At 34.4% G+C, this 27,214-nt stretch overlaps 3 protein-coding genes across 9 annotated transcripts in view; 2 read left to right on the forward strand and 1 right to left on the reverse strand.

Annotated features, from left to right (window-relative positions):
• On the forward strand, positions 1-4,527 carry LOC149895481 (uncharacterized). The gene is made up of 5 exons (XM_090118779.1): positions 1-32; positions 1,073-1,171; positions 2,156-2,254; positions 3,937-4,019; positions 4,418-4,527. Exons 1-5 carry the CDS (start codon positions 1-3, stop codon positions 4,525-4,527), a joined length of 423 nt encoding a protein of 140 aa, XP_089974905.1.
• A 1,331-nt stretch (positions 4,528-5,858) lies between these two features.
• On the reverse strand, positions 5,859-14,540 carry LOC149895482 (uncharacterized). The gene is made up of 6 exons (XM_090118780.1): positions 14,448-14,540; positions 14,235-14,328; positions 11,740-11,816; positions 10,534-10,627; positions 6,197-6,532; positions 5,859-6,028 (listed from the first exon to the last, which is right to left on the reverse strand). Exons 2-6 carry the CDS (start codon positions 14,311-14,313, stop codon positions 5,859-5,861), a joined length of 756 nt encoding a protein of 251 aa, XP_089974906.1. The 5' UTR covers positions 14,314-14,328; positions 14,448-14,540.
• A 1,171-nt stretch (positions 14,541-15,711) lies between these two features.
• The window catches only part of Stat92E (Signal transducer and transcription activator Stat92E), a 45,333-nt gene continuing 33,830 nt past the window's right edge, over positions 15,712-27,214 (forward strand). For 6 of the 7 annotated variants that reach the window (XM_090118867.1, XM_090118864.1, XM_090118868.1 and 3 more), the window contains exons 1-8: positions 15,712-15,876; positions 16,020-16,115; positions 17,923-17,959; positions 18,655-18,713; positions 19,511-19,587; positions 25,257-25,406; positions 26,158-26,278; positions 26,610-26,730. In XM_090118867.1, the coding sequence (XP_089974993.1) occupies positions 18,663-18,713; positions 19,511-19,587; positions 25,257-25,406; positions 26,158-26,278; positions 26,610-26,730 (520 nt within the window). In that variant the 5' untranslated portion in view covers positions 15,712-15,876; positions 16,020-16,115; positions 17,923-17,959; positions 18,655-18,662. The remainder of the gene's footprint in view (positions 15,877-16,019; positions 16,116-17,922; positions 17,960-18,654; positions 18,714-19,510; positions 19,588-25,256; positions 25,407-26,157; positions 26,279-26,609; positions 26,731-27,214) is intronic. The other variant, XM_090118865.1, reaches the window with a different exon arrangement.

Raw genomic sequence — 27,214 nt, forward strand, 5'->3', positions numbered from 1 at the left:
ATGGAAAGAAAATCAAGAAAACCAAGGACTATGTGAGTACATATATCTTTGTTAATATCACATTAATATATAAATGTCTGTAAAATCATGTATTTCTACAGCTCATGTTTTTTCTCATGCATAACTTAAATTACCTATAGTACCTAAACTTTCATTCAAAGCGGTTGGTTAGTTTTTAATGAAAGAGCAACAAACATACATCCAGTTATCATAACACACCTTCGCATTTATAATATTACTAGCTGTGCTCTGCGGTTTTACTCGCAGTGCACCGCTCCTGTTGTCTTAGCGATATGATATATAGCCTATAGCCTTCCTCGATGAATGGGCTATCTAACACCGAAAAAATTTTTCAAATCGGACCTTCCCCGTTCCCGAGATTAGCGAGTTCAAACAAACAAACAAACTCTTCAGCTTTATAATATTAGTATAGATTGGTACTAGTAGGACTACTAATCTATTAAAAGGCCGCAGCTTCGCCCGCGTAGTCAAAGGAAAACCAGCCCTTCCTGTTCCGTGGGATTTCCGGATAAAAACTAGGTATCCTATGTAATTTGTATTAACATGTAATCCAAGATGAGGGTATCTTATTATAGTATATTAAATAATATAAACTGTGTGTGCAAAATTTTGTGAAAATCAGTTCAGCAGTTTTTGCGTGAAGAAGAAACACCTAAGTACAAACTTTGACATTTATAATGAACAAGCTTTCCGACTACGCCCGCTAATTATATTATTAACTAGCGGTCCGCCCCGGCTTCGCCCGTGGTACATATTTACGTTTTCTCTACATAAAAACCATCCTCGTACTTCAAGGAATATAATAAAAAAAGAATTATCGAAATCGGTTCAGCCGTTCTCGAGTTATGCGCTTACCAACACATTTTGCGATTCATTTTTATATATAAGAAGATTATACTTACCCCTTCCTCGAAAACCACTCTATCTATTAAAAAAACCGCATCAAAATCCGTTGCGTAGTTTTAAGCATAATGATATTATAGGGACAGCAGAAAGCGACTTCGTTTTTTACTATGTAGTTAGTGATTACAATATTTTCTTATTTTTCTAGTCAAATGAGATACCCTGCCCCTTATTCATGGTCCTTTGATGAAGCATACGACCGTCGTTTAATGAAAACTAAAAAAGCAGTTCCTTCTCTTGAAAATAAGTAAGTAGATATTTATTTCTTACTAGCGGTCCGCCCCGGCTTCGTCCGTGGTACATGTTTACGTTTTCACTCCATAAGAACCATCCTCGTACTTCAAGGAATATAATAAAAAAAGAATTATTGAAATCGGTTCAGCCGTTCTCGAGTTATGCGCTTACCAACACATTTTGTGATTCATTTTTATATTATAGAAGATTAACTATGTTCACCATATTTTACTTCTCTATATATACCTACATATTATACATAACTAAACATATTTTCCGCCCGCTGCTTCGTCCGCGTTTAGAAGATAAACCCACATAGTTCCCGTTCCTGTGGGATTTCCGGGATAAAATGTAGTCTATGTCTTATTCTAAAAGATTAACAAACATCCATACTTCCTCACAAACTTTCGCATTTATAATATTAGTAACTAGGATACTACAACCATCTTGGTCGAAATATATCCGTCAGCTATTCTTGAGTGAGTACGTGAGTGTACCTACTTTAATACTTTCGTATTTTAGTATATAAAAAGGACTAACATTCCGCCCGCGGCATCCCCCGCGTTTTTAAAGAAAAACCCGCGAAGTAGCGTTTTTCGGGATAAAACCTATTCTATGTGTTAATCCAAGTTACCCTCTATATGTATGGTAAATTTCATTGTTATCGGTTCAGTAGTATTTGCGTGAAAGAGTAACAAACATACACATCCATCTTCACAAATTTCGCATTTATAATACCTATTACCTACTTAGCTTCCGCCCGCGTGGTGTTTTGATAAAAGTTAGCCTATGTTCTTTCTCAGGGTCTAAAGGTAGTCTGTGCCAAATTTCATCAAAATCGGTAGAGAGATTTAAGCGGGGAAGCGTAACAGACAGACAGACAGAGTTACTTTCGCTGCATTTATAATATTAGTAGGGATAGTAGGATATGATAAGATATTTGATTAAAACAAGTGTGGTTACATTAAGCAATATATTTTGTTTTATTACATTTCAGTGAAAAAAACAAATGGGTGAAAGCACATCCAACATCAGGGTGTGATCCCTACGCGCCGCATTTGAAATATGGCATTTTTCGACAAAAAAGTTCTAATAAGTAAGAATCCTTTCTCCCTTTTAAACGTCCTTTTTTAGTAGTTTTTATAATATGTATCTATTCCCTAACGATAAGTGTGGTTGGTGCCTAGCACACGTGTCAAAAGTGAAACTTCTTTGGCAAGATTCAAAGCTATATCAAAATTGCGACCTTGAAATTTTATTCTCAACGCGCTTAAAGAAGTTTCACTTCAAAATATAACACGTTACCTTTTTAATTTTTATTTAAAAGTGATCGAAGAAGTAGGTACCTAGAACATACTCGCCGTAGCTGGCCTTGTAGTAACTTGTAGGTACTTAATCTGTGTTGATGATAGAGCGTTGGAGCATAGTAACCTCAGCCCCCCTAGTCAAGTGGCTTTCTGTTAGCGTAGCGTTCAATAGAATAGACTACGAATGTATGAGATTGACGTAGGCTGTAGATAAACGTATCTACAGGTTACGTCAATCTCATACATTCGTAGTCTATTCTATTGAACGCTACGCTAACAGAAAGCCACTTGTCTAGGGGGGCAGATTAAATACTATACTAGGTATTATCACGTATTATGGTATTAACCAAGTATTAATCATAGACTACTAGTCAATGTACTTTGTAGTAACTAGCTTGGTAACTACTTAGTAGGTACCTAACTATTTATAGTGATCTGTGATCCGATAGTTCTAGCGTATCAGTTTGATTGGCAATAATATTTTTAACTAGCTGTCCGCCCCGGCTTCGCCCGTGGTACATAATATTTACGTTTTCTCTACATAAGAACCATCCTCGTACTTCAAGGAATATAATAAAAAAAGAATTATCGAAATCGGTTCAGCCGTTCTCGAGTTATGCGCTTACCAACACATTTTGCGATTCATTTTTATATATAAGGGCTGATTTTTCAATCCTTGGTTAAAACTTATTCATCGAATAACGTATTAAACTACCATTTCAAAAATGTATTCTAATTGTCCGTATTTGACAGTTTATAATATGTTCGTGTATTACTTTATCAGACGGATAAATTTTAACCAAGGATTGAAAAATCGGCCCTAAGAAGAAGAAGAAGATTAAGGGTGCACTCACACACATCAGTCACCGTCAAGTCACCGATGACTGATCGGTGACGGTTCGTGTACGTATCCACAAACACCAGTCACCGTCATGTTGTCCGTCAGTCACGTCGCCGGTTTGACTGAATCATTGAACACATACATCAGGTTAGTCAGTGATTAGACGTGTGTTACGCTAGAGAACATGTAGCAATTATTGACGGTAGCACGACGCTGACTGAACTGAGACGTGACGGCACCGGGTGAGTGGGGATAAAAGTATGATACATGTATGGAAAGATTATTTGACGTGCCTGACCGGTGACGTCACTGATAGATTTCGTGCCGGCGACTGTCGTGTGGGAACAGAGTCATACTAGAACTATTGATACATATTTTTTTTTAATCCTGTCCGGTGACGTGCCGTGACGGTGACTGATGTGTGTGAGTGCACCCTTATGACATAATGACATTTAATATTTTTAAACTTTTATCCCTAGTAGGTACTAACTACTAAGTGCTTTCAATTTCATGATTTTTTGCTATTTACGAACAAAATTCGTTCTGAATAACCACTCGATTGTCGCTTTTAATGGAGAAAAAAATTGTAGATTTTGATAATAATATTCGCATATTTTGGAATGTTTTCAGAGACAATTTGTCCAAAATAAATTTACACAGATCGGCGTCAGATCACCAGAGGAAAAAGGAAAATAGAAAAGCTATGAAAAAAGGTTTTTTTTAATTGTCCTCGAAATCTTAGAATACCTACATAATAAGTAGATTGACGTAGAAGAGTAACACCACAGTCCACAAGTAACACACACACAGCGCGCCCCGCGGTTTTACCCGCATTGCTCCGCTCTATAGGTCATATATTATAGTGTGATGATATTATGTAGCCTATAGTCTCCCTCGATAAATGGGATATCTAACACCAAAATAATTTATCAAATCGGACCCAGTAGTTCCTGAGATTAGCGTGTTCAAACAAACAAACTCTTCAGCTTTATAATATTAGTATAGATTATTAGTACCTACCTATTTAGTTTTGATTACCTATAAATTTATATATTATGTATATATAGTTAGAATAGATTATTGAAAATTTTATAAAGCTTGTGATTTACAGGACCATCTGAGCAACCATACTTCACCATTCGACTGCTGCACTGCAAAAATTTGTCGGTATCTCAAGTACTTCATGTTGATATAAAACCGAGAAGAGAATATATTTTATAGATTTAATAAACATATTTGATGGTCATACTGTTTTATTTTACTACTCCGCTCCTGTTTGTCGTAGCGATATGATATTATATTATAGCCTTATAGCCTTCCTCGATGAATGGGCTATCTAACACCGAAATAATTTTTTAAATCGGACCAGTAGTTCCCGAGATTAGCGCGTTCAAACAAACTCTTAAACTTTATAATCTTATATATAAAATTCTCGTGTCACAATGTTAGTCTGCATACTCCTCCGAAACGGGTGGACCGATTCTCATGAAATTTTCTGTGCATATCGGGTAAGTCTGAGAATCGGCCAACATCTATTTTTCATATGTACCACGGGCGAAGCCGGGGCGGACCGCTAGTCTTATATATAAAATTCTCGTGTCACAATATTAGTCTGCATACTCCGAAACGGGTGGACCGATTCTCATGAAATTTTCTGTGCATATCGGGTAAGTCTGAGAATCGGCCAACATCTATTTTTCATATGTACCACGGGCGAAGCCGGGGCGGGCCGCTAGTATTAGTATAGATGTTACTTGGGGACGTATAAAAAGAGGTAACCCCAATAGCCGCAGTTTTAGCAGCACTACCTAATAAAAAGTACAGCATCAAAATCCTTTGCGTAATTTTAAAGATAAAGACATTATTATTAATAGTTTTTTTTATTACATACTAGCGGTCCGCCCCAGCTTCGATCGTGGTATATGTTTATGTTTTCTTTTGATAAGAACCATCCTCGTACTTCAAGGAATATTATAAACAAAGAATTATCGAAATCGGTCCACCCGTTCACGCGTGATGCCGTGACCAAGGAAAACGGGTTTCATTTTTATATATTACTAGCTTACCGCCCGAGGCTTCGCCCGCTTTGTCTAAAACTTAATAAATTATATACTACAACCTTCCTCTTGAATCAATCTATCTTTAAAAAAAACCCGCATCAAAATCCGTTGCGTAGTTATAAAGATTTAATAATACATAGGGACATAGGGACAGAAAAAGCGACTGTTTTGGATATAGATACCATATACAGTCGGGAAAGGAAAAATAAAAACGATACACATTTTTTCAATTTTATTATATTTATTGAAATTGCATTATACAATTAAATGCTTTAATTAAAATTAAGAATAAATTATGAAATCAAGTCAGGAAAAATAAGGAACAACAAAAATCTATAGTTAACGAAAGAAAATCAAATTAGAAAATATTAGATATAGTTAAAACAATCAGGTTAGTAAAAAAATATACAAAATGCAGTAGTAAAAGTACTCTAAGGAATATAACTTCATAAACATAACTACTTTTTATAAAAAAAAAAAATTTTTTTCATTTCACATGTGTGTTTTTAAATGTTTAACTAAACTAATATTATGATTACATTTATACGAACATATATCGCAAGAAAATGGCTTTTCACCTGTGTGTGTTCTTTTATGTATAACTAAATTACTTTTTATACTACATTTATACGAACATATATCGCAAGAAAATGGCTTTTCTCCTGTGTGTGTTCTTTTATGTATAACTAAACTACTTTTTGTACTACATTTATACGAACATATATCGCAAGAAAATGGCTTTTCACCTGTGTGTGTTCTTTTATGTTTAACTAAATCACCTTTTCGATGAGATTTATAAGAACATAAATCACAAAAAAATGGCTTTTCACCTGTGTGTGTTCTTTTATGTATAACTAAACTACTTTTTTTACTACATTTATACGAACATATATCGCAAGAAAATGGCTTTTCTCCTGTGTGTGTTCTTTTATGTATTACTAAATCAGATTTTTGATTACATTTATAAGAACATATATCGCAAGAAAATGGCTTTTCACCTGTGTGTGTTCTTTTATGTATAACTAAATGACTTTTAAGACTACATTTATACGAACATATATTGCAAGAAAATGGCTTTTCACCTGTGTGTGTTCTTTTATGTATAACTAAATTACTTTTAAGACTACATTTATACGAACATATATCGCAAGAAAATGGCTTTTCACCTGTGTGTGTTTTTAAATGTTTAACCAATTTGCTTCCACAAGAAAATTCCTTATCACAAATAGTACAAGTAACTTGATTTAGAGTTTCATGTTTGGAATCATTTTGAATTTTTTCTAACACAATTTTGATACAATCTTTACATACAATCTTTTCATTTTTATTACATTGAATTTTTAATGTTTTCTTGCATAGTTTACAATTATTATTAAGAACTTCATTTTTGTTGATATCCATAGCCTTAATTGCAGGAATTTCATTTAAATTATTTTTGGTGAATTTATTATAATTAATAATATCAGTTTTATCAATAAATGGATTCGAATTATTTTCTTTTGTTCCGTTCTTACAGACATTATGAATATCTTTATCAGTATTGAGAGAGGAGGACTTCTTATTTTTGTCAATTACATTGCGTTTCATATTTTTATTACTTTTTAATTCGCGTTTAGATTCTTTTACTTGCATAACTTCTTTGTTTATAATTTTTGTAGATTTTTCTTTCGTAAGCTTCATTTTTTTAGTTGATCCACTTTCTTTGTCAGAAGTTAAATTATTATTATTTGTATCAACATTATCTTTGTATTTTTCATTTTTATCGTCTATATTTTTTGCAAATGTATCGTTACATTTCGTAATTGGTTTTATAGGAGAAGCTGAAAGCAAAATGTGTTCTATGAATTTAAAATATTAGATACTTATTCAATCGGTTTATCCTGTCTTATGCAACATAATTATAAAAATTCTAAAAACATAATATTGATTCACCATTTTTTTCAAAGTTAAATCGAAACTAAAAATGACATATTTCTTGTTTTTATATAATCCAACGTTAAAAGAGCAAAAAGTGTGGCAGTTTTTATGGTTAGTGTAGTTCACGTGAACGAAATTATAAGTAGAAGTTGATATACAGGGTGTCCCAAGAAGTATGGCTATCCGAATCTTAATCCGAATCACCCCCATTTATGTTATGCGATTTTTAGGATTTTTCGTATTTTCGGAGTTATGACGTTTTTTTTTAATTTAGTACACAAAAAAAATCAAGCATCTACCGGAATAAGTCACGTCACCAAAAATAAATATCTCAACGTACTCAGCAATAGGTGAAAATTTAGTCAGTACAGAAGTCATAACTCCGAAAATACGAAAAATCGCATAACATAGGTACATGAGAGTGATTCGGATAGACCACTAGCCCACTACCTCCTGGCTTCAGTATATCCATACTTCTTGGGACATCCTGTATATATATATAAAATAATTTGGAAAATCCAAAAGTGCACGCCTCATAATTTTTTTTTAATAATTATTTATTAATTATTATTTTTGTTTATTTAATAACAATTAAACCACATCGAATCAGACCCTGAAAAATGAAAGGGTTCCATTCCTGAGCATACTCAAGCGTAAGAGAAAAAAAAGACTCGATTAGTAAAGTATTTCGGTCGCTATCGTGTTAACAAGAAAATCCTCCGCACATACCTACAGACACACGGACGTCCAAGACAGAACTTTTTTAAACTGTTTTTTAACTAGTTTAAATAACAAAAATGACATCAAAAATATCATGAATGTTAAAAAAAGTGTTTTTTCCTTATATGTGTGTGTATGTATTATCTTACAAGTGCAATGTATGATACCGCTTCACCCGCAACTTCCTTCCGCGTACGGTGAAACTGTGGAACAATTTGCCACCTGCGGTGTTTCCGAACAACTACGACATTGGGGCCTTCAAGAAAAGAGCTTATTTGTCCATAAAAGGCCGGCAAAGCACCTGCAACACTTCTAGTGTTGCAAGTGTTTATGGGCGGTGGTGACCACTTACCATCAGGTGGCCCACCTGCCCCTTTGCTTGCTCTGACATAAAAAAAAAAAAAAAAAATTTATGATACATAAAGACATTTTAAGTTTGAAAAATCAGATGTTTTGCGCGAAGTGACAGTAGTACCCACCTCAACGCTTCGCATATGAGGCGTGCAAAAGTTTATATTTGACTATACAAATGCACAAATAAATATTAAACATACCCTCGTTGTGAATGTAGAATCTAGGTGGTTTATTATATAGTCTTATATCTATACCAAGTCTGTTTGCAAATTCGCTTCCATAAAATACCATCAATTCAGTAAATCGGGGTATAATTTTGGTTGTTCTGAAAATTTTTTATATCCTTTAGATTACATTTAAAAGTACATATTGATTAAGAAACATCTATATCATGAAAAAAAAAATTATTTGGATTTTGGTATTGTGAATTGTAAATAAATATATTAAAGTAATTTTAACACGTACATATTGGTTTTTAGTAAGTATGTTTATTACCTATAGTAAAGCTGTCCTTGATATTGATAAGCAACGAGATTTTGTTCGTACGAATATCTAGAACAATTAACATAACGCATCCAATTTGAATTATTCGCGTCTGATGCGTCCACCATGTGAGTTGGTTTATTGTTTTTATCGTAAATCTGAAATTGTATTTTAATTTTATTTTATAGTTTTTTTTTATACTTAAGTACCTATTTATTATTATTAACCAGTTTTTTGTATTGTTAACTAATTATGTACCTACACATTACACACATCAAAAATTCTAGGGATATTTTGAACCTATCCTATGTGTTATTCTGATGCATCAAATATTTCAAAAAAATCTATAGTAATTCTGAGAAGCTGAAAATATCAATAGAATTTATAAACTAGCTGCTCCGCGCGGTTTCACCCCCGTGGCTCCACTCCTGTTGCCCGTAGCGTGATGAAATATAGCCTATAACCTTCCTCGATAAATGGGCTATCTAACACCGAAAGAATTTTTCAAATCGGATCAGTAGTTCCCGAGATTAGTGCGTTCAAACAAATAAACAAACAAACAAACAAACTCTTCAGCTTTATAATATGTATTAGTATAGATTATGATACACTTTTGAACTCTTTTAAATTAATTAAAAAATAATTCAATATCGCCAACATAAATATGGTTTTATTTTACAACAAAAAAAAACTATTTTAAGTATACATAAATCAAATACGTAATAATATGCAGTTTATAATCATATAAAAAAAATTAAGAGTAAAACACTTTTTGTCTTCGTAGCCGACGCTTTGAAGAGGTGACTCTTTAATTTTTTCGATATATTTATAATTATGTACATAGTATTATTGCTATAATAATAAAAAATATTAATTTGAAATACTTTTTTAAAATGAATAGGTTTTTATCTACACCTACCTGCCAGCAATAGTCGGAATTCGCATTCTGCGTAATTAGTCCCTTATATGGTCCAAATTGCACATTGTTCGGTAGAGTGAGTGTTGTAAAAACACCTAAGCCTGCCCCTAAGGTAAAAATTATTTTTACTACTACAGTAAAAATGCTTTAAAATAGGCTAATATAGGACTACCAAGGCTTGGGATGTCCTTTTCTATATTGTAGTATAAAACTGTTAAATTAGTACAAAAATATTATTGTGTGAATAGCTCCTCTTTACAATACATATTATAAAAAATAATAGTTATTTAACTCTTTAATAGTTGTACAAATACAGATAGAACAGAGTAGGTAGGTACAACTATTTTGGCGGCCTTATCACATAATAGTGATCTCTTCCAGGCAACCAAGGTAAAAGGTAAACAAACAAAAAGATTGGCGGGACGAGAACAGACAAAAAAAGATTATTCCTATAGTAGAATTACAATTAGGTTGAATTTAGTAAATATGGTACCTACTTAATGCACATTTTTTTTGTATTCGTTAATTTTAATTTAAATATGGGTACGTACAAATAATATGAGTTTTATAGGAAGCGCATTCTACTGTAGTAGTAAAAAAAAAATTTAAAATAATAATTATTAATAAAAAATACATTATAACTAGGTACAGAAACGGGAAAAAAATAAAAAAAGAATCAATATTGATTTTAATTTTATTTGCATATTAAATAAAAAAATAATCAATGTTGATTTTAATTTTATTTGCATATTAACTAAAATTTTTTATACTTACCGGGTATGGTAGAAGGGGCCAAATGTAAAAACACATTTGGAATTGTGAGAGCGGCCCTTGGAACATACGAGGGAAAATTCGTTTTTGATGGTACCTTAAAATTTTGGAAGAATGGAAGGAAAAAGACAGATATAGTATTTATTACATAATATGATATTAACCTAAGGCAATATTAATATTAAAATTTAATACATATATGGTTATCGTGCAAAATATTTTACGTTACGTTAAAATTAGTTACATGTACCTACTAGCTTTCCGCCCGCGGCATCGCCCTCGTTTTCAAAGAAAAACCCGCATAGTTCCCGTTCCCGTGGGATGTCCGGAAACGAACGTATGACGTGTTTATCCAAGTTACCCTATATATGTGTACTAAATTTCATTGTAATCGGTACAGTAGTGTTTGCGTGAAAGAGTAACAAACATACATACATTCATGATTCAATATAATACACATACATCCATCCTCACAAACATTCGCATTTATAATATTAGTAGGATAAGCAAGACTCTATTTAATCACGTAAGTGTAAAAATATAAAAATTACACTATAATATCGTCGTCGCCACATATTTGAGCCATTGATCATTTTAAGGTATTTTTATTGTGTATTTATATAATATCTAACACTCTCCCACTGTTCGCAAAATAAGTGCACATTATATTTTTTCTCTACCTATGCTACATAAACACACTTTCATAATTATATGTATCATTTAATACTTAATCATTGCATCTGTACAGTCACGTGGTCTCCTCTGAAAATCAGTGCAGCAATACATTTTAATTAATGGTTGCTGCTTTGCTGACGGGGAGTCCTTTTTGCCACCATTGCTATCTTTTTTTTTCTGTTTTGTGATGTGTTTATATTACTAAGAGTTACATGGTGGCAAATAAAACGCTTTCTATTTCTAATATATGGAAATTATTGTTTTTATTAACACTATAATACAATACAATTTTATAAAACAACTAGCTGCTACCCGCGCGGCCGCGTTTTCACCCGCATTGCTCCGTTCCTGTTGGTCTTAGCGTGATGATAATATATAGCCTATAGCCTTCCTCGATAAATGGGCTTTCTAACACCGAAAGAATATTTCAAATCGGACCAGTAGTTCCCGAGATTAGCGCAAACAAACAAACTCTTCAGCTTTATAATATTAGTATAGATATAATAAAACAATATAAAATAAGTTGTTTTTTACCTTTGTGTCCGGTATGACGAGTAAAGGACCGTGAATTGAACAATACTCGTAGACATAGTCGCCGCAATCCGTACAATCTGTAATTTATTGTCGAATTATTTTTGACTAGCTTTACGCCCGCGGCTTCACCCGCATTTTCATAGAAAAACCCGCACAGTTTCCGTTTCCGCGGAATTTCCAGGATAAAACCTATCCTATGTATTAATCCAAGTAACCCTCTATATGTGTGCTAAATTTAATTTAAATCGGTTCAGTAGTATTTGCGTAAAAGAGTATCAAACATACATACAAACACATTACACAATACACATGCACATCCATCCTCACAAACTTTCGCATTTATAATATACTAGCGGTCCGCCCCGGCTTCGCCCGTGGTACATGTTTACGTTTTCTCTACATAAGAACCATCCTCGTACTTCAAGGAATATAATAAAAAAAGAATTATCGAAATCGGTTCAGCCGTTCTCGAGTTATGCGCTTACCAACACATTTTGCGATTCATTTTTATATATAAGAAAGATATGGAGGATTTTGACTCGATCTTGAAAAATATTTTTTTTGAAGATTGTATGTTGTGCTAGTAACCTTTTTACATAGGATAAAGGATTTTAACTTATAGGTTTTACTATCATTGAGTTAGAAGTAGTTTTAACAAAATAGGTATCTACATTTGAAAAAAATGAATAAACGTTTAAAATTTAATATTGACAGTTATTGAAATGAGACTTGTATCTTTAAAATACTATCTACAAACCAATGATATCTTATATATATGTCACGGCTAAAGGTAGGTGAGAACATAAACTTAAGATTAGCCGGCTAAACTTAGGTTTATTTTCGACGAGGTGTTAATGTTAGTTTGTTCTATCTTTAGCCGGCTAAACTTAAGTGTAACCGCAGGCCCGTGGCTAAAAATGTCGGGGTGGGTAGATTTGGTTAGCGCCGGGCCGGTGGAGGGCTTGAGGGGCCCGCACAGTGCCAGAAAACACTCGCCCTGTTCCTTACATGTATTATAGTAACCAAATCTACCCACCCCGACTCAGGGCAGAAAGCTGGTGGCTAGGTTAGGTTAGGTTAGAACTCTTAAGACCCGCACGAGCCGAGCGAGCGCAGCGAGCGTGCTGCGGCAGCAGCCGGCGAAGTGCCAGAAAACACTCGCCCTGTTCCTTACATGTATTATAGTAACCAAATCTACCCACCCCGACTCAGGGCAGAAAGCTGGTGGCTAGGTTAGGTTAGGTTAGAACTCTTAAGACCCGCACGAGCCGAGCGAGCGCAGCGAGCGTGCTGCGGCAGCAGCCGGCGAAGTGCCAGAAAACACTCGCCCTGTTCCTTACATGTATTATAGTAACCAAATCTACCCACCCCGACTCAGGGCAGAAAGCTGGTGGCTAGGTTAGGTTAGGTTAGAACTCTTAAGACCCGCACGAGCCGAGCGAGCGCAGCGAGCGTGCTGCGGCAGCAGCCGGCGAAGTGCCAGAAAACACTCGCCCTGTTCCTTACATGTATTATAGTAACCAAATCTACCCACCCCGACATTTTTAGCCACGGGCCTGCGGTTACACTTAAGTTTAGCCGGCTAAAGATAGAACAAACTAACATTAACACCTCGTCGAAAATAAACCTAAGTTTAGCCGGCTAATCTTAAGTTTATGTTCTCACCTACCTTTAGCCGTAACATATATATAAAATTCTCGTGTCACAATGTTAGTCTGCATAGGTACTCCTCCGAAACGGGTGGACCGATTCTCATGAAATTTTCTGTGCATATCGGGTAAGTCTGAGAATCGGCCAACATCTATTTTTCATATGTACCACGGGCGATGCCGGGGCGGACCGCTAGTCTTAATATATATAAATCTCGTGTCACAATGTTTGTCCTCAATGGACTCCTAAACCAATTAACCGATTATAATAAAATTCGCACACCATGTGCAGTTCGATCCAACTTGAGAGATAGGATAGGTTTTATCCCGGATTCCGGAAATCCCACGGGAAAGGGAACTATGCGGAGTTTTCTCTGAAAACGCAGGCGAAGCCGCGGGCGGAAAGCTAGTTTTTCTATATATAATATCATTGCTACAAACAATGAAATCGTAAATTGTGGTATACTTACCGCAATAACGTTGTTTTTTGTAATATTTTGTAGAAATAGACACATTATATACCTACCTACTTATTAAACTTTATATTAATACTTAATACCTACCTGTGCCGCAGTCCAGAACAACGTTATTGATGATGCTATAATCGCAATAAGGAATTATTCACGTATTCACAGAAAAAGTAGGGAGTATACTACGTAAAAGACAATAATAATGTATCACACAGAAAATCCAGTAGCTACTTCATTGTAATAATTTCACGATATGGTTTACAAATACAATTTTATGCAGTACAACAGGTACAACAACGACCTAAATTTAGGTACTAGGGTAACTAGGTACTAACTAGGTAAGTACATAGGTTTTCATAAAACACACACAACTTACAAATATATTCATCCGGGCCAGGTTCATCCGGTTCGTAATAACTTACTCGTTTCTTGTTCCTCAAATTGAATTTACTCATTGTGAAAACATATATCTGTTAAAGAATTAAAATTAATTAAACCTTAGAATTAAACAATGTTTGTTTGGTGCGTTAGTGATATGACAGAAACCTAATACTACTATTTAGTAATGTATGCACACTAATATAATTACCCTGAAATTATTATAAGTATTCTTCTAAGGCATAAACTTTGCTAAACAAGATTTAGCACTTTGCCACAAATCAGATAGGTAACACAATTCACAAGCCACAATCCCGCCAAAATATCTCCCGCCATTTCTCGAAACAAGACTGGATACGTTCACCACAGATAACAACTATGATGCGTTCATTGTAGCTAAATTTCAGATCTAGTATTTTTAAACTGTGTGTGATTTTTAACATATAATATATTACTTAAAATTTAAATTCACAATTTAAATGTAACTATATTGTTAAATAAAAAACCTACCTCAGTTTAATTTTATGACTTGTTTAAGAGTTTATGCACTAAATTTTAGTTCAATAGTTGAAACCACAGGTTGAAACGGTACATATACGTATTATATAGATTATAATAATAAAGAGAAAAAATATTTATATGTACTAATATAATATTTAGACTAATTACCTGAATTGAATTGAGCGCGAATCACACTAATATAATATTAACACCAGTGTGTCAGGACAGGATAAGGGATAATTCATAGACCTATATTTTTATAATACGTAGTAATGCATTATATACAGCAAGTACATTTAGTTAAAACGATTACGTCTTATTTTAGTTATAAACTTAAGTAACTAATTAAATACTTGAACCGATACACAATGGACTGCAGTGTGATGTTGTTATTATAGCGCGTTTCAATAAAGAAACTTATCTTCAATGGCGGCCAAAGCTGACACTGACATATGGGTTTCTCTGTCTACGTATGGTAGGGTCAGCAAAAAAGAAAATAAAAATAACGTAAATGGATAATTATTTTATTAATTATTTCAAATTGTTTGTTGACAATCTTTTTTGTTATGGTATTTGTGTATTTATATGAATTATCATATGTATGTACGTATACAGAATGCAATAAAATTCCCATAATACGTAATGAGCCCATAAAACTGAACAAGTTTTCCCAAAGAACATATTTTGTCAAATTCCAATAAAACATTATTTAGTATCGCAAATACTTAATTGTCAATGTAAATTTATGGTAAAAACTATTATAGGGAAAATCAAATACATTTTAGTGATTTTACTTTTCCCTATTTTTTTGCACGCCGTACGACCGTGTGTAAGCGAGAGGGAATGATAAGCGCCGCCATTTAAGATTCGTTTCTTTAATGAAATGCGTTATACTTGTTGATTCAAATTTTTGAACGTATTAATATCTGTCATGTCAATTCAATTATACTGTCACTGTCAAGTGTCATAAATTATCAAGCCATTCGCGTTTGCAAGGCGGGGACGTTTATTTAACCCTTTTTACGCTGATTAAAGTTGCTTTGTATTTCGTATTTCCACTGCTTGAAAAAAACGAGTGTCGGACTTAATAAGTGTTGTTCTAACATGTGATTATCGTCAAAAATCCATCACCGAACCAGGTAAAGAAGGTTGAATGTTGTTGACATAGCTAAAATTAAAATTCCATGCATGTGTGACGTCGGTGTGCCTTAGTGTGTGTGCACGTCGAATTTCCAAGAATTGTGGCTGGCATGAAATTTATTACGACTAACGTTCAATACAGGTAAATTCACGGGGTGTTCACCCGGAGCTACTCTCTAGTTATACCGGGATAGCTCCTATACGCGAACACAATTTTTATCTGCTTAGCGGTAATACGGTATGTATTTATAAATTACTATTGTTTTTGCGTGTAATAAGTTTTTAGTCACGATTCGTACTATTTAATAGGTTTTCTGTAGAGTACCTAGAGTACCTATAGCGTTTTTTTAGTTGTCAATAGATTATTGATTCTTTAATGCTTGTAATGTTATACAGTTATTCAATTATCTTTAGCTTAGATTTGCAATTCATGAGTTGAACAATGGATTTCCCAAGAATTCAGTATTCCATAGCACTTGACTATGTGACTAAAGTATAAATGTATAGTAACAACAATACACATATTTCTCTATATTCAATTAATGATGTTTTAGATTTATGTTTTTGACATCCCATATGAATAGATTTAATGCAATTTTTAAAATTGTTACTGTACATTTGAGTGATAAAGACCTATCTATTGTCTAGGAGACAGATTGCCATTGCACAGAAAAACAGAAAAAAGTTCAAACTAGACATAAATTACTTACATCTTACTGAAGGCCTGGTTCTTTTCTCATCTATTAATAATCCATTGGTTGCTCCTTGTGGGTAGACAATCCACACTTTCTCTAAGCAATAAACTTAGAGTGTACTGCGCAGTAATAAAACCTATTTGGACATATGGTATTCAACTCTGGGCCTCCGCTAGCGAATTCAACCTAATGTGCATGCAAAGCGTGCAAAACAACATCTTAAGAGTGCTCACAGCAGCTCCATGGTTCACTCGCAACTCTGAAATTCATGAGTACCTAGAAATGCCTACAATTAAGGAGGAAGCTACAAAATACCTCAAGAAGCATAAGCAAAGACTTGTAATGCATCCAAATCCCCTCTCCCAGCAATTGCTTAAACGAAAGCCCAGGAAACGTCTAAAAAGAGCTAATGTTGATGCTGAGCTACATTAGAAAGGGGAATTAGGGCACTGGTTCTGGTTCTCAAATCGCCAAATTATTCTGTCCAAATATCTGCTCAGTCCGTTGACTGATCGCAGATGTCAATAATAATAAAAAAAAAGTGGTTGCTCCTGTTGGTCTTAGCGTGATGATAAGCTAAGAGTTTGTTTGTTTGAACGCGCTAATCTCAGGAACTACTGGTCCGATTAAAAAAATTCTTTCGGTGTTAGATAGCCCATTCATCGAGAAAGGCTATAGGCTATATATCATTTCGCTAAGATCAATAGGAGCGGAGCCATGCAGGTGAAACCGCAAAGCGCAGCTAGTTCTTTATAAAAAATGAAATAACCTCCAAACACCTTGTACTATTTCTTTTAATGCTTATCAATCTTTATCTGTACATATCTTCTACTTCAGTACAAAATTTGACACAAAAAAATCTTTTTGTATTGTTTTAAACAACAACCTAGGTTTTAAAAAAATCTATACTAATTTTATTTTTTATAAGAGTTTGTTTGAATGCTCTAATTTCAAGAAGCATTTATTTATTTATTTATTTATTTATTTATTTGTCAGAATTGTGTTAATATACAATGCATGGGTCTGATTTGAAAAATTCTTACAGTGTTAGATAGCCATTTATAGAGGAAGACAATAGGCATCATATATATTTTGAAATATATTCATATTTTATTATGTATCCATACTATTATAACAAAGCTGAAGAGTTTGTTTGTTTGAACGCGCTAATATCGGGTACTACTGGTCCGATTTGAAAAATTCTTTCAGTGTTAGACAGCCCATTTATCAAAGAAGGCTATAGGCTATCTCGCTAAGACCAACAGGGGCGGAGCACTGCCGATAAAACCGCGGAGAACAGCTAGTAGATATTAAGTTGTATTACTCTATGTTATTTCTTATTTGTTTCAGATTAAAATATTTACAAGATTGACAAGGAGTTAAAAATGTAAGAATTATTTTTCTTCTTATTATTTTATTCATTTAACTTTACATGGAACATAAAAATGTGTAACAATTACATTGAGATATACATATATGGAGACGACACCACCCACATCACTTATGTTCCGCTCAACATACGCCACATGACGTATGTTGAGCGGTTTTTTTTAATGGTTTTAAAATAAAACGCATCAAATATGCCTTCGTGTGTGTTACGATATTGCACAAATAATACAAATAATACGGAAATGTGCAAAGAAATAACTTTCATCGGTAAGAACCTAACTAGATAATAATTTTTAAAACTTAGTTAGAGCAAAAAAATGGCGCACAGATTTTGTTCGTGGTGTCTCCTCCATACGTAGTAATATTATCTCAATGAACAATTATTATTAATCAGTAAATATTTGTTAGAATGATAAAAATTGAAGTCCATAATAAGTTATGGTATTTAACATTTTTTCATCGATTAATTTATTTTATGACAACACATTTTGGCTTTTTATCTCAAAAAATGAAGAATATAATTTTTAACCGACTTCAAAAAAAGGGGGAGGCTCTCAATTCGGCCGATTTTTTTTTATATTTTACTTTATCCATATATTATTTTTGTTGCCAGATATTTTCTTTATCTCAACAAGCAAACAGCCTTATTCTTTTTTTTTTATGGCAACTTATAAGACTATTATTTCCTTACAGCTTCAACAATGTCTCTTTGGGCCAGGGCACAGCAGTTACCACCCGAAAGTCTGCAGAAGGTAGGTTTAAAGATTTGTAAATTTACATATAAAATCTTGTTTGAAAGAAGAAGGATTCTTATCATTATTTTTGAGTTTATCTATTTAAAACTTACATGGTATCTTTATAATCTATGTGATGTTCTTTATTATCTATGTGAAGATATATTCGATAGGGTTGTCAAAAAAGTTGAACTATTTTACAATACATAAATTATTTATTTTAAATTGTGTAGTTTATGGAGAATTTGTGAGGAAAATAAACAGTACTATGGTAAATAGTAAAAAGCACTTTGCATAATTAAATTTTTATTCACCACTAGCGGTCCGCCCCGGCCTCACCCGAGGTATATGTTTACGTTTTCCGTCCATAAACCATCCTCGCACTGCAAGGAATATTATAAAAAAAAATATCGAAATCGGTCCACCCGTTCACGTGTGATGCCCAGACTAAGGGAAATAGGGATCCACTTTTATACATAGAAAAAAATTCGTTCAATTTTTCCTTTTATTCACACTTTTATTAGCTTACCTGTATGTTTGTATGTAACCGACTCCTTTAAAATGTTGACCCACTTTAAACGGACAGATTTAATTCAAACTTTGTACACTTATCAAGGATCGGTGACAATACAATTATTTCATAAGTTGTATCTTTTGAAGTGTGTTTTTTAGTTTTATTTATTTTAAACTATATTTATTATATTTATTTCTTACAAAGCATGTCGGTCAACAACGTTTTTGACAGATTTTTGTAGTCAAAAGTGGTTTTGACCATAACATATTATACATAATTATATTTCATTTTCTTTTTCAAGGTGCGAGCAATTTACGGGGATCATTTCCCGATTGAAGTGCGTCATTGCCTAGCAACATGGATCGAGAGCCGTATTTGGTATGTTTTATTCTGTGAAATTATATAAATCTTAATCTTAATATCTTAATACTTAATAATAATATCTTAATAATAAAGGCGAAAGTTTGTATGGATGTATGGATGTTTGTTACTCTTTCACGTAAAAACTACTGAACCGATTACAATGAAATTTAGCACACATATAGAGGGTAACTTGGATTAACACATAGGATAGGTTTTATCCCGGAAATCCCACGGGAACGGGATCTTTGCGGGTTTTTCTTTGAAAACGCGGGCGAAGCCGCGGGCGGAAATCTAGTCTAGTATGTATATAATTTAATAGTCAAAGTTATATGGGATTTCTAGTATAAAACGAATCCTATGTAATTTCTGAGGTTGCAAACTATCGTATTCGTACCAAAAAAAAAGAACTCACAATTTTTGTCGGTCTGCATGTTCCGGCTAATCTCTGGAATGGCTGTACCGAATTTGACGGACTTACACTTACAGATAGCCGATTTAATAATGAGTAACTTAGGCTACTTTTTATTCTTAAGGCTCTATTACAGCTGACTAGTATAAGGGTGCTATTTCACCAATAATGTGTGAAGATGTGTCGCGACGCTAACCAATAGTATCGCTTCAAACTTCAAACTTATTTAATGATCCTGGCACATTATTGGTGCACATAACATGTGGTGACACATAATAGTTGCCGAGTTTTGCCTCCTTTTAACTTTTTAAGCTATTGCATAGCTTCTATCGCGGGCCTTGAGCGCGGGGACCGAATCCAGATATTCCGTAACGAAAATCCTCACGCTCCCCACTCCGACGGACACGGAGGTGTGGCTTGAAGGCATAGCATGCAATAGCTTTACCGCGGCAGTCCCCGAGTGACACACGTCTTTTATTTTAATTTAAAAGGAGGAAAAACTTTCAATATTAAATAATATAAATATTAATAAAAAAATTTTTCTTTATTTTTTTCATAATATGTACACTGCCACTGTCAGGATGTCAATGTGGTGTCCACTGAAAATCAGTGTAGAATCTAAGTGTCTTATATGTCCTTAGATTCTCAAACCACTGAGTGGATATTATCCATTTTGTGCCGTTGTAACTAGTTATAAGTTAATTTTATTTATTTTTTACTAGAGGTCCGCCCCGGCTTCGCCCTTGGTACATATTATTTCGCAATAAAAGGTAGCCTATGTCCTTTCTCGGGTATCAAAATATCTCCGTACCAAATTTCATGCAAATTGGGTCAGTAGTTTAGGCGTGATTGAGTAACAGACAGACAGACAGAGTTACTTTCGCATTTATAATATTAGTATGGACTATGGATGTATTAATGTGCATCCACAGAACAGTAAAAACATATAGAAGTGCTGTTATGTCTAATTAGTATGAAAACCAGTGTCGCCAAACCCACACATTTAAACCGATAGTTATACAGTACACTACAAGTAAACTATGCCTTTGATTGGACAGCTTAATTTGAGTAAAAACTGACTTAGGTTATAAATTCAGCATTTCAATATGTACCCTAACGCACCATGTTACGGTTTATTTTAGTATAACATCCCTATAGTCCGTTTTCTTATGGGAAAAGGTATACATTTTTGAGTAAAGCAATGCCATTTGGTACGAATGTTGTACTCGTCCACCTAAGCCCAAATCGCCTGGTAGCCAGTGTCTACTCCCCGGCAGAAGGGAGGGAGGGGGGGTTATAGAACAGAACGCCCGGCGCTCGGAAAAAAAATTCTGGTGGATTCATTTGGCCCTTTGAGTCGAGTTTGGTGTCGTTATCAGGTAACTAGATGATGCCCGATTCATTCCCCATACCAGTTTTTTAGAGTTCCGTAGCAAAATATGTCACAATCTTTAAAATAATAAACTTTTGGCAGTGGCAAAATCCAAACAAACCAGTATATTTTTATATTTTTGTATCAAACTTGGTTTATAAAAAAATACTGCCTCAAAGGCCATTTCATGCAGATTATAAAAACATTAACATGTAACATATATCTTACCATTTTCAATATGAAATAAATTATAGAAAGTACAGGAACGTTCGTCAGCGCAGCGTAGGGGACGGCTAATAGACCCGAAAAATAAGCAATAACATAAAACAAAAACCAGTAAAGTGCGAGTCTGACTCGCCCATCGAGTGTTTCGTACTTATTTGTCCTATACCATGTTATCTTGTCTGGTAGGACCTGGTTAACTGATACACACACACTTTCGTCTTTATAATATTAGTGTGATTTTTAATCATCTTTAAATTATAAATGAAGTCAGGTAACATTATTAAAAATAAAGATATATAATAATAGAACGTTTTTGTATTAATAATAATGACAACCACCTCCACAATTACATAATTCGGTACATTTGAGCTGGCGTATAAAACACTTCAATCTGGAATTGCAAGATTTCACGCACCGACATCTTATCAATTCAAAGCTTCTCTTTTCTTTTTATTTCAGATGGGCAAGGAATATTTTGATTTTTTTAGGTCCCTAAATATATACAGCCTGTAAAACTGCCCTTAAGGCGAGTTGTTTAAGGGCAGCTTCTGTGGGGGGCAAATTTTCGATTTGCCTGTCCGTTTTTGTTAAAAATTTGTTTGCGACCCTCATTTACTGTCACAGCGGGGTACAATGTGAAAAACAAACATGTACTTATAATAATTATAAAAAAATATAAGTTCTGGATAAGAGTATCCTTAAAATATCGTGACGGTCCTTACCTATCATGCATTGTAATCACAAACTTTTCAATTTCAGTGTCTGCATATTTGCCACTGTAAAGTGCTTCAAATCCTCGTGTGACATTCGGATATGCCTTCCATACCTCAAATGCAGGTGTACCTATAGTTCTTTTAGACCTTCTAGCTTGGAATACATGATATTCTGTACTAGCCATATCTGTCGACTGTTCTTAACATTATTTTGGCTACTACTACTATATCGTGTGTTCTGGATAAGAGTATCCTTAAAATATCGTGACGGTCCTTACCTATCATGCATTGTAATCACAAACTTTTCAATTTCAGTGTCTGCATATTTGCCACTGTAAAGTGCTTCAAATCCTCGTGTGACATTCGGATATGCCTTCCATACCTCAAATGCAGGTGTACCTATAGTTCTTTTAGACCTTCTAGCTTGGAATACATGATATTCTGTACTAGCCATATCTGTCGACTGTTCTTAACATTATTTTGGCTACTACTACTATATCGTGTGTTCCAAAGCTAGAAGCTCTAAAATAACTATAGGTACACCTGCTTTTGAGGTATGGAAGGCATATCCGAATGTTACACGAGGATTTGAAGCACTTAACAGTGGCAAATATGCAGACAGTGAAATTGAAAAGTTTGTGATTACAATGCATGATAGGTAAGGACGGTCACGATATTTTAAGGATACTCTTATCCAGAACTTATATTTTTTTATAATTATTATAAGTACATGTTTGTTTTTCACATTGTACCCCGCTGTGACAGTAAATGAGGGTCGCAAACAAATTTTTAACAAAAACGGACAGGCAAATCGAAAATTTGCCTCCCACAGAAGCTGCCCTTAAACAACACACCTTAAGGGCAGTTTTACAGGCTGTATATATTTAGGGACCTAAAAAAAATCAAAATATTCCTTGCCCATCTGAAATAAAAAGAAAAGAGAAGCTTTGAATTGATAAGATGTCGGTGCGTGAAATCTTGCAATTCCAGATTGAAGTGTTTTATACGCCAGCTCAAATGTACCGAATTATGTAATTGTGGAGGTGGTTGTCATTATTATTAATACAAAAACGTCCTATTATTATATATCTTTATTTTTAATAATGTTACCTGACTTCATTTATAATTTAAAGATGATTCAAAATCACACTAATATTATAAAGACGAAAGTGTGTGTGTATCAGTTAACCAGGTCCTACCAGACAAGATAACATGGTATAGGACAAATAAGTACGAAACACTCGATGAGCGAGCCAGACTCGCACTTGACTGGATTTTGTTTTATGTTATTGCTTATTTTTCGGGTCTATTAGCCGTCCCCTACGCTGCGCTGACGAACGTTCCTGTACGTTCTATAATTTATTTCACATTGAAAATGGTAAGATATATGTTACATGTTAATGTTTTTATAATCTGCATGAAATGGCCTTTCAGGCAGTATATTTTTATAAACCAAGTTTGATACAAAAATATAAAAATATACTGGTTTGTTTGGATTTTGCCACTGCCAAAAGTTTATTATTTTAAAGATTGTGACATATTTTGCTACGGAACCCTAAAAAACTGGTCTGGGGAATGAATCGGGCATCATCTAGTTACCTGATAACGACACCAAACTCGACTCAAAGGGCCAAATGAATCCGCCAGAATTTTTTTTCCGAGCGCCGGGCGCTCTGTTCTATAACCCCCCCTCCCTCCTTTCTGCCGGGGAGTAGACACTGGCTACCAGGCGATTTGGGCTTAGGTGGACGAGTACAACATTCGAACCAAATCTCATTGCTTTACTCAAAAATGTATACCTTTCCATACAAGCATGCCCATAAGAAAACGGACTACTAGGTATATTAGCTGTTTTGTTTCTCATTGCACAGAAATTCCAAATTCGAAAAAATTCAGCTACTCCACAACAGAGGGCGTTAGTTTTCGATAGATATAAATTTGAAACGCAATACATAGAGATAAGGTTGAAATTTGTGTCACTCAACATTAATGACATTAACTTGATATTTATCTGATGCTATGCTCTGAGGGATGTCAGCCTTGTTATCGATAATTCACAAATAAATATTTTTTTGTGTATTTTTTTTCTTTCTTTTATATGAGTATAGTATAATGCGTCACATTTTGGAGTATGTTTATTACTACTAAGTACGTCTTTTTATATTATTATTATTAAATAAAAAACGGAATAGAATAGTATAAATCTATATTTACAAAATACAAACAGAAAATATGCATTATTTTAAATCTTGGAACTGCTGTAGGTTTGATGTATCGGTGGCCTTTGTTAGACCGCTTAGTGCTGTTCGGCATCCAGTTAACTCGTCACGTTGCATTTATCCATTTCTCTTTTAAATTAGCCTCTTTGGGAAATCTATAAATAAATTAGACAAATGAAAGCTAAGGAAAAATAAAATAAAATTTAATATTTATAATGTTTGTCTTTTCTAAAGTATCGATACTGTCGATATGCACCACAAGCATCACTAAAGCGACATTCGTTTGTTTATTGCAATAATATTCCAGAAAGTCTTGTTTGCTGTTCAATCTATAATAGTACTAATTTCTTATGGATTAAGGTTCATTTTGACTAGATATTTGAATACAATTTTGACAAATTACGACAAGCGAAGTTATAACATAAAATATAATTAAAATAAATTAAAATAAAACTTACCGACGGTATGAAATGCCTTCATTGCTGATATTATTTCGTCTGCTATCATTTTTGCACTCTTTATACCGAACAACACGTCGTAATTAATGAATAAATATGGAAAAAAGGTTTGACAGCTGACAACCGACTCGAATATTTTTCTGCGCACAACTGAGAGCAAGTTAGGTGATCTAAACTTATCATTGACACGTGGGCCACGCCCACATCACACTTCTATCTACTTTACTGTTCTGTGTGTGCATCGGTACAAATAAATGTATTTTCTTTCTTTCTTTCTTTCTAATATAGGACGCAGGAACCGGAAGAACAGCAGAGGTTCTTTGTGGAGGAGTTAGTGCAAGAACTACACACGCACACAGAGTTGATGTTATCCCCAGAGATGTTTGTCACCAAAATGAAGCTGATCGAAGCGGCCAAGATATTTAGGATGCAGTATGGGTGAGTGAAATCAATTTGGAATTATAAATAATAACTAGCGGTCCGCCCCGGCTTCGCCCGTGGTACCTACATGTTTAAACTATCCTATCTCTCAAGTTGGATCGAACTGCACATGGTGTGCGAATTTTATTATAATCGGTTAAGTGGTTTAGGAGTCCATTGAGGACAAACATTGTGACACGAGATTAAGATTAAGATATATTGAATTATATATACCAAAATAAAATTTAATCCATACTAATATTATAAGGCTGAAGAGTTTGTTTGTTTGAACGCGCTAATCTCAGGAACTAGTGGTCCGATTTGAAAAAATCTGCGTTAGATAGCCCATATCCGTTTAAACGTCTTTAATTTCTAAATACGCATTTTTCATTTATTTTATTTAACTTAGGTAGGTTTAATTTTAAAGTGAAACTTGTAGGCGCGTTGAGAGTAAAATTTCAAGGTTCAATACCGTCACGTCATGGAGTAAGGCGACGACTTTGGTATCCTACCAAAGAAATTTCACTTCTGACACGTGCGCTCGGCACACACGCATTTTTTTTTTCATTTATTTTGTCGCGGACACTTTTATAGTGTATTTATAGATAGTGCTTTGTGTCGCGATGACTGATTTTTTTATATTTTTTAACCGACTTCAAAGAAAAGGTCAAAATCCGTTGCGTAGTTTTAAAGATTTAAGCATACAAAGGGAAATAGGGACAGAGAAAGCGACTTTGTTTTATACTATGTAGTGATTTTTTTGTCACAGGCACGCACCTCACGAGCTATACACTTACATGCGGCGTTGCCTCGCAATGGAAATGGATGTCATACAGAACGCTATGGGCCCGTATGTAGCCCAGCCGCAGACTGAGCGGAAGTATAGCGAGGTGAGTTAGGGGCAAGGGGCATGGGGCAAAGGGCACTTTCAGGGGCAATTGGGGCAAAGGTCACTTTAGGGGCAAATGGGGCAAAGGGCACTTTCAGGGGCAAATGGGACAAAGGACACTTTCAGGGGCAAAGGACACTTTCAGGGGCAAGGGCACTTTTAGGGGCAAAGGGCACTTTCAGGGGCAAAGGGCACTTTCAGGGGCAAAGAGCACTTTCAGGGGCAAATGGCACTTTCAGGGGCAAAGGGCACTTTCAGGAGCAAATGGGGCAAAGGGCACTTTCAGGGGAAAATGGGGCAAAGCATTTAAACTAAATTAATTTAATTTTCAGCTGATAACAGGTCTGCAAAACGTTCGTCAAAAAGTGAACATGGCGAGCGAAGAGATACGCAGCTTGCAAGCGAACATTGAATCTTTTTCGCTGCAATACCATGAGTGTTTGAAGAATAAAGGTATTTGTATAAATCTACTGATATTATAAAGTTGAAGAGTTTTTTCGTTTGAACGCGCTAATCTTAGGAACTACTGGTCCGATTTTAAAAATTCTTTCGGTGTTAGATAGCCCATTTATCGAGGAAGGCTGTACGGAACAATACGGGTGAAACCGCGGGACAGACCTAGTAATGAATATTATCACCGTTATAATTATTGATTATTAAATTTTTTCTCCTCAAAAAAGGATAAAATGTTATTCATCTTCAATCATGTTCGTGTTAAGATTTTTAATTTTTGAAAAATACTTAGTTATTTTTTTGATCTCAACGATCGATAGATTTTTCACCATTCTTAAAAAAAAAACATATTTTTCATTCCATTTATTAGTATAAAAAATAAAAAAAAGTCGGGTTACACTCCGGGAGTGCCGGCAGAAGTGAAAACTTGATTATTAACGTTGAGCATGTTTGATATTTTGGAATGGTATCCGTCTTACGCTTT

Source organism: Colias eurytheme, chromosome 31 (assembly GCF_061535395.1).
Source record: "Colias eurytheme isolate Ceu_HAF_F1 chromosome 31, ilColEury1 Martin Lab GWU primary, whole genome shotgun sequence".
In the NCBI taxonomy this organism is placed as follows: domain Eukaryota; kingdom Metazoa; phylum Arthropoda; class Insecta; order Lepidoptera; family Pieridae; genus Colias; species Colias eurytheme.